The 14969-nt window shown below is 40.5% G+C and overlaps 1 protein-coding gene across 2 annotated transcripts in view; it reads left to right on the top strand.

The window, feature by feature from the left end:
- The window catches only part of large1 (LARGE xylosyl- and glucuronyltransferase 1), a 108797-nt gene that overhangs the window by 56015 nt on the left and 37813 nt on the right, over nucleotides 1-14969 (top strand). For both annotated transcript variants that reach the window (XM_037122363.1, XM_037122362.1), the window contains 2 exons: nucleotides 3634-3757; nucleotides 3967-4138. In XM_037122363.1, the coding sequence (XP_036978258.1) occupies nucleotides 3634-3757; nucleotides 3967-4138 (296 nt within the window). The remainder of the gene's footprint in view (nucleotides 1-3633; nucleotides 3758-3966; nucleotides 4139-14969) is intronic.

The following is a 14969-nucleotide window of genomic DNA, read 5'->3' as shown; positions in this document are numbered from 1 at the left end:
TGTTGGACTGTCATCTGATAGTGTGAGGCATTCTGCTGAATGCGTGAAAGGACGTGCTCAGACATTGATTGTCAAACAGCACCTGACCCTGTGATAAACTGACCAGCAGCTTTTATCAAACCAGCTCTCCAGCTGTATTTCATCCATATATTGTCAATTTGTGATGAAATATCCAAGCTGCTATAAATTCTCTGTGAAACAAGATTTATCTGAGATATGCTATAGTTACTCTACTATACTGTCAGTTCTTTTTCAGGAGCGATATGTTATTTAGCCGACACCGTAAATCAAATTTTAGCTGCCCGTTCATCTCTTGCCTCAGAGATGGAGAGTGAGAGATGCTGTTCCAGCTGAAGCATGGCCTCTTTCTGCTGCACTCAGTCAGACAGTGGGGCCTCTCATCATTCTGAGCTGTCCAGCAGCAGCTGTGGTTGCCCCATCAGGATAATCCCAGACTGTCGTCACCAGAAAAACAACAGCACCACTCATCTGTTTAAAAGCTTGAAATGACCTATGTGTATTTTTTGTGGCTGTATACATGATAACTGCCCTCTTTCAAACACAACAGTTTAGATGCCTCCAAACTTTGTTCTGAGTGGAAGGTTGGGCACACTTAGCATGTGTGACACTGGGGAGACAATTCTCATCTCAAAAGCGAACAATGGTTTCTTTTAGTCATGGCTACTACAACTGCAAAATTAATCACAATATTATTGAAACTACATTAAGGATAATGTACATTAGGATTTTTTTTTGATAAAGGTAAACTGAGTGACAACCAGCATTATAATGCATAACTGTTGTGCTGCAGAGATCTCCTGACCTACTGTTATGTTGCTCACCAATGTTTGTTTGGTACAGACCACTGCAGCTGAAACATCAGCATGATTTCAATAGTTTTTTCAGTGAAAATGAAAATTGAAATGCAAAAATAATCATTCATAGGAATCATATAGAAATTGTAGTATATGTCGGAATAATTATGATATGATTTTTTTGACGCAATCTTTCCCTGACCTTAACCATGAGGCTTAAGTTGCGTAAACTTAGCTGGACAGGAATTAACAGCTGAGGAATCATTTGGATTGTTCTGGAAGGCTCTGACTGACAACAGTGAATGAAAATGTTGAAAGTTGGGTGGTGTTGGAAGGCCATGATGAGCATGTCCTCATCAACAGGTGTTAGGACTACGTGACTCCGCAGGCAGAGTTTTTTCAGAGGCACACTGCAAACCAAGGATTCTGAGAGAGATTTCAATCACTACGTCTTGTAACTCTGTTCTGAGGAGCAAGGGGAAACTTGGAAACCATGGGTAGGGGAATTTAATTGAGCCTTTGGGAATTGGAATCATTATTGTGAGAGAGAAGTTTAAGCCATACTCAACACAGGGTGGAAGTAACTGACATTTAGGGCATGTAGCAGGCGCTTTTGTCCAAAGCCACTTACAGTAATTCATACATACACTTATGGTGTGGCAGCCATGCAAGGTGCTGACCAGCACATCAGGAGCAGTTTGGGATTCAGTATCTTGCCCAAAGACACTTCAGTATGCAGACCAGTGAAATCATAACCCTTCCGATAACAAGACGCTGACTCTACACCTGAGCCACAGCCGCCTTACGTCCTCTTTACATGAATGTGAAAGCTCAGGTTCAGAGTAATCTTTCACTGCTCTCTGAGTAGATGCAAACACAATAAATCTTTATCAGTGAAAGTCCTTACAGGAACAAGATATTAATATTGCATCATGAAGATTAGATAATTCGATTAGTGTGAGCTGAGCTATGATAATCAGCATGTACTTGACATATTTGCTTCCTTATCGGTATAATCCCAAGCATCCAGTGAAAGGCTTGTTGCTGTTTGTCCAGAGGATGTGAAGAGCATTTCTATTTGCGCTGCTGCTGCTGACAGCTTGTATGGAACCAGAGTTCCGATACATTTTGACAGCTTCCAGCCCACAGTACTTATTGAACAAGTGCAGCTGACACATTCATTCCTAAAGCCATTCAGCACAGACACCCCAGGGTGCTCACATCCTCAGCTCAGTGTCACTATCTCTTGACCTGATTTGGAAGTCTTGTATACCTATTTTGCACACACACCCCTCTTCTATGTGTGTGAGCTAATGCAGAATAAAAAGTATACAGACTTCTCTGGAAGAAGCTTTAGTCGTCGTGTCTGATGAATCATCCTCACTATGCTGTGTCTGCTTTACCAGCCTTAAGACTGACTGCATACACATGTTTACTTAAACTGACTTGAAACAATATCTTCTCAAGTCCCAATTACTCTCCTGAACTGGAGCGTTCAGTCGTAACGCACAGTCTTCATGAGCAGATGGAACTATGGATGTAGGGTGGTTAGTCCTGCAGTTTTTGCTTAAGTGTTAGTATATTTCCATTGAGAATATGTTGCTTCTCTAAAAATCAAAGCAAAAACAAAAGCAAGAAATGTGAGTAGATTAGAATGAGTCTACGTGGTGGTCATACATTTACATACGGTCACATCAATTTTACAAGTCAACATTGGGCCTTGTTTAAAAAATCTTGTTGAATCGATACGTGGTTGGGATCAGCTGAATAGAAGCTGGGTCTCACACAGGTGGTGTTCCTGCGATGAGTAGTTCTCCGTCTTTTCATGAACCAGCACCTACAGCTGTTTGTTATTGCTGTTTGAGTTGCAACTTGCATTGAATGTTGTTTAAAAATTATATTTATAGTGGCCTGTAAAATACCTAATAATAGATAGAGTTTTGGAACTTTTACAAAATATTGATAATCATACTTTGAGGAATGTAAATCAGTGCTTGAGGTGGACTAGTACTTAGCAGTATGGTGTACCGGCACTTCTACATTTTATATACTGTGACTTTCTCTTGGGTACCGGTTCCTGTCACAAGCAGCAGAACAATTTCCTGTCCTAAAGTGCTGCTTGCTTCCTTTAAACACCCACTTTAACCTATTGGTCTGTTATGACAGACCTCGCCGCAGCACAAGCTCCAGTCCTCTTGCATCTGCACTTACCATTCAGGCACTTGTTTGCCATATGTGGGGATAATGAAACAAGTTGATTATGTTTTTATGCATTTATTTGTTTATATGCGGTTGTTCCTCATATTTGTCAGTTGTGTGTATTTAAACAGAGAGAGACACACAAACAGACACACAGGCTGCAGACAGACGAGAAGCATCCTGCTCATCCAGGAATGTAAAAGGGTCATGGACACATATATGTAAAAGCAAGGGGATGACTGACTGAACTCAGTTTGCTGGATTTTAGTCCATTTGAGGGGTCACAGTTCACCATGTTGAACTCCATGTGAAGCCAAGATGTGAAGTTGCTTCGCCACCAGATCTGGATGTTTTATTTGCCCCATCACTCGAGTGAGAGGGAGAAAAATATTCGCCACAGTTGATTTGGTACATGTGTGACTGTGGCCCTTTTGGTACATGCCAGTGTTTGGACACATTATGCCCATTTGATACAGACATTGTTGTAGTAATGAACTTCTATTGATGCTATTGATGCATTTTAAAGTTTGTGTGTGTGTGTGTGTGTGTGTGTGTGTGTGTGTGTGTGTGTGTGTGTGTGTGTGTGTGTGTGTGTGTGTGTGTGTGTGTGTGTCCACAGGCGGAACCCACTCCATTTCCATTTCATCACAGACTCCATCGCTCAGCAGATCCTGTCCTCTCTGTTCCATACCTGGATGGTTCCTGCCGTCAGGGTCAACTTCTATGATGCAGATGAGCTGAAGGTGAAGAACACAGCTCAACAACTCCCATCTTTGCTTAGAAACAATCAGAGCTGCATTCAGCTACACTTGCTATACTGCACTGCCTAATGATCTGACTTTCACCCTCTGTAATTCTATGGAGAGGTTGTGAGCTTTGTAAACCATTTTATTTTATTTTCAGTCAGTTTAACAGCAAAAGATTCCAACTTTGCTTTGATGTGGTGTTTCAGTCTGAGGTGTCATGGATCCCCAACAAACATTACTCTGGAATCTATGGCCTGATGAAGCTTGTGCTCACCAAGACGCTGCCGTCTGACCTGCAAAGGGTCATCGTCCTGGACACAGACATCACGTTTGCCACTGACATTGCTGAACTCTGGGCTGTCTTCCACAAATTCAAAGGTAACACATTTTCTATTTCAAACTCTGTGCAACGTCACTGTATGCACATGCATATTATCCATGGGACTGTCTAATATGGCTTTGTAGAGGGGGTGATAAGTAGTGAAATCTGTAATTGGCTTAATTTAAATGACAATTTCCTGTAAAACTTTAGTTTAATCTTGCTGAAAGCTTTTAAAGCAGCATCTAGATATTTGCTGGACACAGCGTTTGTTTCTTGTATATTAGATTTACAGCAGTTCTATTGATTGGAAATATGAACAGTAGAATAATCAAGATTATTGTGAGCTGCATCCCTGTGGCTTTGAATGATTTTCCCCTCCATTGCCCAGTGACAGCAGCACAGAGTCAGAGAAAAGGTCTACCATAGCAGACCTCTGTCCTGTCGGTCTTTGTAATCTTTTCTGTTCCCACACAATCTCCAGCAATGGCTGATTCATCGCTCATGTGGAGAAAATCACTACCATGACTCATCATGTGGGATTGTTCTTGTTGAATCGATACGTGGTTGGGATCAGCTGAATAGAAGCTGGGTCTCACACAGGTGGTGATCCTGCGATGAGCCTGGAGGAGTAGTTCTCCGTCTTTTCATGAACCAGCACCTACAGCTGTTTGTTATTGCTGTTTGAGTTGCAACTTGCATTGAATGACGGGGTGTACTTTGATCATGATCTTTAATTTTGACCTCATTTATTTTAAAACACTCAAATGTGCTACGTGGGATAATCTAACTATAAAACAGAGAATCTCTGTCCGTCCATCTGATGTGTTATTTCATATCTTTGTATTCTCGATGGGATGAATGAGCTTGACAAAGTCTCACCTTCTACTCGTGAAAGGTAACAAAGTAGTTGTCTGAAAATTGAAAGAGAAGATAAAACCTTGGCTACTTTCACACATCTGTACACCTGGCTAATGCATACACAACTATACAATTGTTACACAACTGTTATGTAACCCTTTGTGGCACTTTCCCTACAAACAATGGCATGCAATACTGAATGCTTTCCCTGAGAGACTGAAAATATGTCATATGACTCTTCACTCTGCCTTTCAGCATGGCTGATGGAAACAGCTATAAATCCTTTTTATCTTCAAACACAGGCAGACAGCATGTTACATGAGCTGCTTCTGATCAAGCATAACCTGACCCTCATGAATATTGCTGGACACAGCCCCATCAAATTTGATTCGGGGTGAAAAAATGGTGTCAGTAAGACTTCTTTTGAGCATAGTCAGACCTCAGTAGCATGAGAGAGGACAAACAGTCCTCTGTTCTGTGAGTGTAATCATGGGAGACTGGGAGGAGATGAGAGGGGAGGTAGGGAAAATAGGAAAACATAAAGATTGAGGAAGGCACGTAGGCAGTAGGAGGGATGGAGGCAGTGGTGAGTCACTTCAAAGATTTATGGGTAGTGCTGTCCTATAGTGCAGTGCAGCTAGCAGGGGTTTGGATCAATCTTAATTAGCAGTTGACTGCGATGCAGCACCTCTACCACACACTCCCTTTGCTATCAGTATGGCTTTACTGTTTACCACCATCATGTTTAAGGCATTACAACAGTCCACTTGGATACACACCGTTAATGTTACTCTCATGCTTTAGCTTTCTTAAGGCAGGAACACATCGGCCCAGCCGTTGGACGCCTGAAGTGTTTGGAGAGACTCAGACGAGGTTGGGAACATTTCTGTTCAGTGTGTTCAGCTGCGTCAGAAGCATTCAGGGCTGTTCTGATGTTGTCTGCTCTGACTCAGCATGCAATGTCTGAGGAGGTTGGCTGTCGGTCATCTGAGCCATTGGAATCTCTGATTGGCGGTGTGCTAGCGAATCAGCACAGTGTGTGGGAGGGGCGGAATACTGTGTGCGCATTGGTTTCTTACGCACTCCGTGCCGTCATTTCTTGTTTTCAGGTTTTGGAGTGCTGACATGAGACTAGCTGTTTTGTCCGTTCAGGACGAATTAATCTGTGTTCGTTTGGTAATGCCTCGCTGCATGATTAGTATGCAGCTGTTTTTATCTGAAATAGTTAAGTTTCGTTTAGATCGAAAGTAAAAAGAGTTACGTGCATAAACCTCTAGTCCAATGTCTTTAACACTAGAGCCACCCACTTATTGCATCTCGCGCAAGTGCAGAATGTACACGCTACTGTGCAGTAGGCAGCACGTCGAAGCGGTGTGTTCAATGCAGCTTTTCTGCCAAACGGGTCAGACGAGAGGCAACAGAATTGTCGGAGAGTGGTCGGATAAGGCAGTTGGACGTCTGGGTGGTGTGTGGGGGGCTTTAAATTACCAGCTGCTACACAAGCTTATAAAGATAGTTGAGAGAGTTCCCACAGTGTCATGATTCCACCAGCACAGCTCTGATTTCATCTAGTCATTAACTTTATCAAGCTCATACGAGCCAGCAGCATATGAGAGATGAGAGGATGCAAATTTATTCAAAGACGGTATGTATTGATGCATGTCAAGGAGTTTACATGCTGTCAGTGCTGCCCTGCTCACGGCAACCAAAATGTATCCTTAATTGTGATCATCAGGGTATATATATTTGGTAGAAACGGCTATAGATTCTGAAATAAGATCAGTATTTTAGTAATGGCCTAGTCTCAAATGAAAGTAGCCAGTACTAACAAAAGTCAGCCCCTAATAAGGTCCAGGTGGTTTAATCATTGGAAGAAAATAGATTTACCAGTGCTGCAAAGTCAGCATGTCTTACTCTCCACTCAGCTGCACCTGTTATTTTAATAGAAACACTTATTTTATGAATTCCAGTCACCTCTCTTTTGTTTGCACATACAAGTGACTGTCTGCTAAAAACATCACCTCCTGCAGATGCTAACAAGCAAAGCATTATGCCATGACCATGTGAGCCACTGATTCGTAGAAATGCATGTATAAAATATGCCATAAGAGTGATTGTATGTAAAGCTTATGAGAAAATGAGCTGACTTCTTATTCAACTCTCGCTTGACAGTAAATAGTTTCTTAATGAGTTCATAGTCCAATCATCTCGTTTCAAGTATTCTTAAATACAATTTGATGTTCACTTGTAAATTGTGGTCCGATTTAGAGTTAAACAGATGAAAAAGCAGGGTACTTTTTAAGGCATGGCTACCATGTGATTACAACATCACAACCATGGCTGTGTACTCGATTTCAAATCATTCAGATCCAGTCAGGATATTCTCCCCAACTCCACTTGTCCAAGTATGGACTGTCCAAAGAACTCAAAGATGTCCGCAGTCGAGAACCCCAGACTTGAAAGTCCACAAACCAGGGTGGGTTTTGGTGTGAGCTGCAAAAAGGCTTTAGTTTGAAATGTCCGTCCAGCCACCTCAACACTCAACCTCAGTGCACAGGTGTCAGAACTATTTAAAACGCTTTCAGACAAACAGCTTGTTTCTGGTATAGGCCTGTTTTCAATAAAGACCAGGTTGTCTCTGCAGTTAAACCAAAGAAATGACAATGTATGAGAATTTACAATGTATTCTGATCAATCCTATTACACTCTATTTATTACAGTATTCTAATCTGATTTTCTTTACTTTTCTTGGATGATTATTGAGTATATATCAATTTGACATACCCACAATAGTTGGCACTAATCCTAGGATGTTAAATGTGGTCTGACCAAACTTTTGTATCTAGTGTAATCATTGGCAGAACAAAAAACCCTTATTTGTTAGTTGGCTTGGTCACATTGTCAGTTAATTGCTAGGTCTATTTTATGGATTATTTGGCTGTTTGCCACCAGGCCTGTTCTGTCAGCCTCTCTCCTGTGAGTTCCATATGACCCTGGTAGCACTCAGGAAGGTGAAATGAACGTGTTCCACTTTTCCTCCCTCACCACTGACTATGTTTTTAGTGACGTATGCCATTTATCCATCCATTGTCAGAAATTACTGGTGCCTGTCTGGAATTTATTAGAGTTAACCCTCCAATTCTAATCAGCAGATATTCTTGGGTTCGGTGTGGAGCCCCAGGGAAATTAGAGCTTGACTGAAGGCCTAATATTTCATTTTAGCCTTTTTCCCATATAGTATGCCCTCCAGGCAATACAATCCACGACCCTTGCCACTCTGACAAATTTGAGGCCTGTGAGGAAGTGTACCAGCTAGTAGAGGGCAGACAGGTAGAGGTCAGGTGTTTAATGTAGAGGTAGGGAGGAGATTGAACAGTGTGTTATCGTGCAATTGAATTCATTCTTTCTTAAACGTCTCTCAGGGGTTGTAGAACCCAGGTCCATCTGTTTTCACCATCTGTTTTTCTGCAGAACTATGTACAGACACATATATCTCAGATATGTTTACTTGCATTGCCTTACACTTTTTAAAAGACTAGACTGTGACACACAGACAATAGAGGCCAATATGGTACTTTAAAAAACCTTACACCTGATTGACACAATTGTGTCAACCTTTTTACTCTTTCATAACTTCAGTTGAATCTGATCACACACATATGATACATTATTTTGAAGTCCAGTGTAACCCACACTTTTTAGGAAGATAATTCTGTTCTCTGCATTGCAATATTTTACTTTTAATGGAACCAATCTGCTATAATGTGAACAAATATTGACAAATGGGGCTAAAGTAGCTAAATCACTGACACTTATGCACATTATACATTAGGTTTGGGTACCGAACTTGGACAGAATTATGTCTGTACCACCAAGAACTAGTTCATGTGAAATCAATAGGTTCCAAATGTTTGCTACCTGAATGCTTGTATAAAGAGTGCATCTAAAATTTCTTTCCAACCTGCTACCAACAGCATGTTCTTCTGGCTTGATGCTGACATATAATAGGCCCATTAACGACCTTACCACCATAAAAGTATTTGTAAATATTCTTTTCTCAATTTCTTTCCATTCAAAATTACTGCTCATATTTACAGGCATATACAGTATTTCCTATACTGCTGTCTTCACATAATCAACTCTATCAGCTTCAACACTGAGCTGCTACTGCAAGCTCAAAGGAGATAGATTAAGGTACTGACAAAGGTACTGTAAGGTAACAGTATCCTATTACAGGTGCCGATATCGGTAGCAATATCAGTTAAAATATGATAGGTTCCCAATCCTAATCTACATACTGCTTAGATTATTGGCAATGTACATAAATATGACAAAGAATAAGAACAGAGTACACAAAATCCGTTATTATTAACATTTTTCACGTTGCACTAACATCAGCACTGAACATGGTTCTTTTATTCTTCAAACACTCACACTCACCTCTGCTCATTGGTGGAACCACCTGTTCTCAGTCACGCAGTCAAACCTCCAACCTACATAGTACAACAATTGCAGTCTTTGTTGGGCACTAATGAACTCCACTTGAGCTATCTGATCAAATCTTAAAGCAAAAGTATGTTGTTGTCAACAACATTGCCTCCTCTTCACCGCATCCCACTGCATCTCCAGTATCTCTCCAAGAATTCGATGGAATGTGATGTGAGGAAAAAGAGGCTGCTCTCAAAGTGTTCCTCTGTGATGGCAAGGAAGGCAGCCTCAGTTGAGTGAGCTGTCTTCAGAGTAGACTAGTGGCATCAAAAATATTGTTCTGGTGGACGTATGTAGGAAGTTGAATTATTACTAGACACTGGGTTGTTTTAGAGAGTAATGGAGTACAAGAGTAAGACTGAGGTCAGCTTAGACATCTGAGCTGTCTCAGTGACAAATGAGAAAAGTTTATCCACTAGAGACAGGTGCTGAAACCTGGTATTACACAAAATATTCTATTCTATCCAATTCTATGGATAGTAAACACTGGTCTTGATGTAGTGTGTCTGAGAGGTCAGAAGTGCACAGAGGGATTTTGTTTAAGAAGGAAGCAAGACTCATGAGTTTATCGTGCAGACATTTGCATCTCTCTCAGTGTGTTTGTTGTTCTCTCTGCAGTACATATACTCTGATGTACTAATTCATTGATTTAACTAAAATGTATATGTAAGCACTTACAGGAACAACTTGTTTCACATTTGGACACCTCCATACAGTTTCACTGGCAGGTTCCACTATAACAGACAGTTGCGAATACAAAGACATAAATTATCTCCCTGCCTTTAATCCTTTCATATTCTGATCATTAATGTTTCATAAATCATGGGCAGGGAATGTTACCACACATGCTGTCTTCATAATTTTGCTGAAAGTGACCGATTTTGTTATCTCCACTCAATAACACAGCATCTGTTAAGCTTCTGTTATTCCAAAGCCACATGCACACATTAACCACCCTAAAGATATACACCAATCAACCACTGGCAAGTGATGTGAGTAATGCTGATCATCCTGTTACAATGTAATACCAGAAGTCCATTCCATGCAGACCCCACCCTCCAACTTGCAGGACCCAAAGAATCCATTCAAAAGTTCAGGTTTGGTTGTAAAATGGGAACCTGCACAATATTAAGCAGGTGGTATAATGTTTTGTATATGTTTTTTTTTGCTGATCCTTGCAAATAAAATGATGACTATACATCACAGACAAATTTTAGCTCATAGTACAGGTTGACTATACTTTTAGAGATACAAAGTAAGCTATGCACATTTTTATAGTAAAAATTACTCAAACTGGTGAAACTGATTCTACATTTAATCATTTCTACAGAGTTTCAGTGGGAGGAAAGTAAAATCCTTAACTGAAATGGGGAGCTGCATCAGCGTGTTTTGATTAATTAAATTTAACCTCGGTTTGAAATCAGGTCGTTGTTCTGGGCAGTGACGGTTCAGTCCTTCCTGCTGCCGTGGTGACTGCTGCTGCTTATCATCACCCAGGCTCACTGAAATGAAAGGCTGCCAGCCACTTCTGTTCCTCACACCTTCTGGTGTGATCACACAGTTAAATATCACCCTTTAAGAGCAGATGACACTTTGACAATTGCGTCAAAGGAACCTATTTTACAGCTTATCTTACAGCTTCCACTTTCATTGTTTTATCTTTGTTATCTACCATTTGCCCTCAATAATCTGTGTTGATGTGAGCGACAACAGAAATTGAGGCAGAGAGAGTAGAGTTATAGGCAAGCATGGGGAAAAAAAATCTTATCAGCGAACAGGGAATTGGCTTGATATCATTTTGATTGACATAAGCAATAATTGCCCATCACTGGTGTGATGAAGTCTTTCCACAAAGCTGGTGAGCTGGAACCGACCCCGCACACTGACACTGGGAGTGTAACCCACATAGCATCCTGCAGCCTCAGGCACAACACTCCTGTAAACAGAAGCTTTTCCATCACGCTGGTCTCTCCCAGGTGGGAAAACTCATTTGAAAGTGGTCACTTAGATATACCGTACCATGCCATAAGCTGTCTTTGCCACTGCACAGGTTTTTCTTCACAAAGTTTCTTGTTTGGTAAGAAGTCATATGCCTGTACTGCAATACTGGTACCCCTTAAGGACTTAGCGTAGGAGTTTAACATATAAATGATCATCTGTCACATTCAAGCCCTTAGAATAATGAATTTAGCTCATTAGGCCTATCTGCACTAGGTAAATCTCTTTGTAGTATTTTGCAGTATACCAAGCTTTAAACCTTCCCTCGCCAGTGCACCAATGGTGATGCATTCTAAATTAACCAGCAATGGCAAGAGGCATCCAAGAAAGTTTGCTGATACCACAGATGAAAAATAACCTCAGTGTTCAGTGTACAGTAAAAAAGTGAAAACACAAGCAACATGCCCAAAAACTGACTGATTGATGCCAATTTTTTTTTTTTTCTTAAAATCAAAATGGTCTTTCTCCCTACTGATGGGCTATGAAAGGAATGGAGCAGCAGACACTTATTTGTGTAGTATGGGCCTGTGAGTCTTAACTCTGGGCAAAACAATCCCTGGACTACAAAAAAGAACATCCCACAAATGTGCATATCTCACACATGACAAGAGAGTAACATGTAAAACAACACCCGCTTGAGAGGCATTCATTACACTGTATGGGGGGGAGCTGCTAAAGTCTGTTTGTTCATCTCTTCATTTTCACTCACTAATGGCTGTTAACATTTCTTTAACTTTTTATGCAGACATATTTTCAACATCGATGATTTGAAGGTTGAGAGAGAAACAATATTGCCAATGTCTTGTGGTAGAGAGTTCCAGGTATTTAATCGGCCAGATGTTTCAGTGAGGTGGATGACAGAAAAGTATCTGAGAGTGCAAGAGGGTGACAAAGAGCAACTAGGTTATGAAGGGTCTTGAAGGTGAGAAGCAGAATCTTAAAACCAATGTGACACTTAACAGGGAACCAGTGAAGCTTCTGAAGAGCTTGAGTGACAGGCTCTGTCGGGGGAGGTCTGGTAACAATACAGGCTGAGTTCTGGCCTCTCTGAAGTTTATGAAGACACTTGAGAGGGAGACCAAATAGAAAAATGTTGCATCAGTCAATATAGGATGCAATCAGGAAGTGAATGAGGATGACAGTGGTGTGTACTGTAATGGGCGAAGATAATTAATATTTTGTAGACAAAAGTATGGAGACCGAGTAACATTTCTGAGATGGTGTACTGTCGACGCCAAGAGGTAGGAGGTAAATGATAAATAGAAGGGGGTCCAGTAAAGAGTCCAGAGGTACACCGCTTATGTTGTGTTAAACAAACCCTTCAAGGTAGATGTCAGTGACTGTAATAGAGAATGGTATGTAAGATGGGGTCATACTGTCCTTCTGACTTTAACAAGTTCATGACTTTGCTACAGCACTAACTTCAGGGCTCTAAGAAAAAAAAATCTGCATGATTGTCCAATACGTTCACATTGTGTCGTTGTGTAATCAACACTTCAACTTCTGCGGCATTAAGACATTAGACATAAAAGCACTGCTGCCCACTCATGCTGAAGACAGTTGTCCAGCCTGTCCACAGGTGATGTTGCAAGCTTTTATTAAGACAGAGAAAGTTGTTAGCACTCTCATTAAAGCTACAGGAACATGTGGTGGCTGCCTTTTCTTTACTCCACTCAGACAGACAAGGTAGATTAACCATGAGCCAACCACTGGACTGTTCTGTGAAAATGGAAACTATGAAAAAAAAACTAGAAAGATTAAGGTACCATTAAGTAACAGCTGTGTTGGCTGCAGCAGTGAAATCGCTCAGCTACAGCTTTTCCAAAACCTACTTTCTGTGCAACCCAATACAAAGAAATAACATATTTACCTATGAAGTCAGTTGCTTGTTGGCCATGATGTAACTTCCTGGTCACCATTTGCTTTTCTAAATGTCAAAAATGTAAGCAGCAAATACTGCAGAGACTAACAAGAGGAAGGACATAAAACATGACTGTGTAGAGGAGTGATGATGGAAGGCTTTGCAGATGAGAGTTAGCTCTGTAGACTGTCTCTAGGTTATCAGCAGAGAGTTGACAGTCTAAAGTGGGTTGAATCATAAAAATTGTATCATTCAGCCTTTCACATTAAACTTAACACGGGTGTTGTGGATATCAGAAGGTAGTCATTTGATTTTTATTAAATAAAATATTGTCATTCTAAATTACCCACATCTGCTGGGAGAATTTTCAGAGCATTAATATGGTATAATGTGTGATTTTTTTTTCAGGATACTGTTCTTATAACCTTATCAAAAAGAAAGCTGATCACAGAATCAACCTAATTGAAACCTGTCCTGCTCCTGCAATTGACATGCAACATGTATTCACCCAAATGATGTAAGAGGGTCACCATGACAACACCCTGCACTATATTATGATGTCATGCCTGCCCTCAATTCTCCACCATCAACAGAACTGATAGCGGATGATACTTTGGCAGTACAACCTACCAACTACCTGTCCTTGAATTAAGAACACTTAGCTGTATTGCAGTCTTCTGAGTGCATGAGACATCATTTCTTGCTTTTTCATAAGTTCAACTTCATTTGACAGAAATGCTTTTGAGTTGATCACTTGGCATTCAAGGACACCGGGACGGTGGATATTGAAGTTTTCAATATCCATCCAACAGCCAAGTTCAGGGAAAATGCATGAAATAGTGTGTCCTTTAAGTAGAATGTTGTGTAGAAACTGAGCAGAAGTGTTCCCCAAGAAATTTCCTTTCTGGTGGCCATACACTTAAATGTTAAACCATTTGGGGAATGGCCTAACTCAAAGCTAATTTCCCTCCTTGATTTTCTTAATCCTAACAGTGCTTCGGAAACACATATAAAAATGTGATACCAATTAAGCCTGTTGAATTGAAAATTTAACTGAAATGATTTGGTTTGTGACAGAAGTAACATAGTGAATGGACCTGAAACCATGGTGGTCCTTTCTAAAGCAAAGTCTTTTTTCTGCCTAAACCTTAGCAAGTCGTTTCTTAGTAAACATGTAACTAACTTGCTGGAGAATAATGAGGTCTACTACGTGGGCTGCTGTACACTGCAGTGGTTGTGTTGTTATGGAAACATTGATATATGTCTTTTTTGGAAATTTAAAGAATTGAACTGTTCAGTTGTTTTGGTATAAGGATTTTTTTGCAAACAGTTATACAAGCTGTACAAACAACCCATCATTCAACTTGTGCTGTAGAAGCCGTTGTTATATAAGTCTATCCAAAAAAATGAAGTATTTGATGTCAGCTGTCCAGCACTACTTTTTCAAGCGTAATTTTAAAGAAAAACTATCATTGTATATTTGGTTTACTATTACATTATGTAAAGTAAAAAACACTTGTTACAGTGCATACCTCCACAGTCCCCTTTTGTACTCACTCACATATACCAACCAACTAAATACACCTGATTTGCTCATCAAGGTCTATGTATGCACCAAAAGTTAATGGGGTCTAACCTGGGCTGAGACCCATCCTGCATCCAAGTTTCATGGTAATCCATTT

Source organism: Acanthopagrus latus, chromosome 14, assembly GCF_904848185.1.
Source record: "Acanthopagrus latus isolate v.2019 chromosome 14, fAcaLat1.1, whole genome shotgun sequence".
NCBI classification, from domain to species: Eukaryota; Metazoa; Chordata; class Actinopteri; order Spariformes; family Sparidae; genus Acanthopagrus; species Acanthopagrus latus.
Note: the sequence above shows the minus strand (reverse complement) of the source record. Positions and strands in the feature narration are given on the sequence as shown.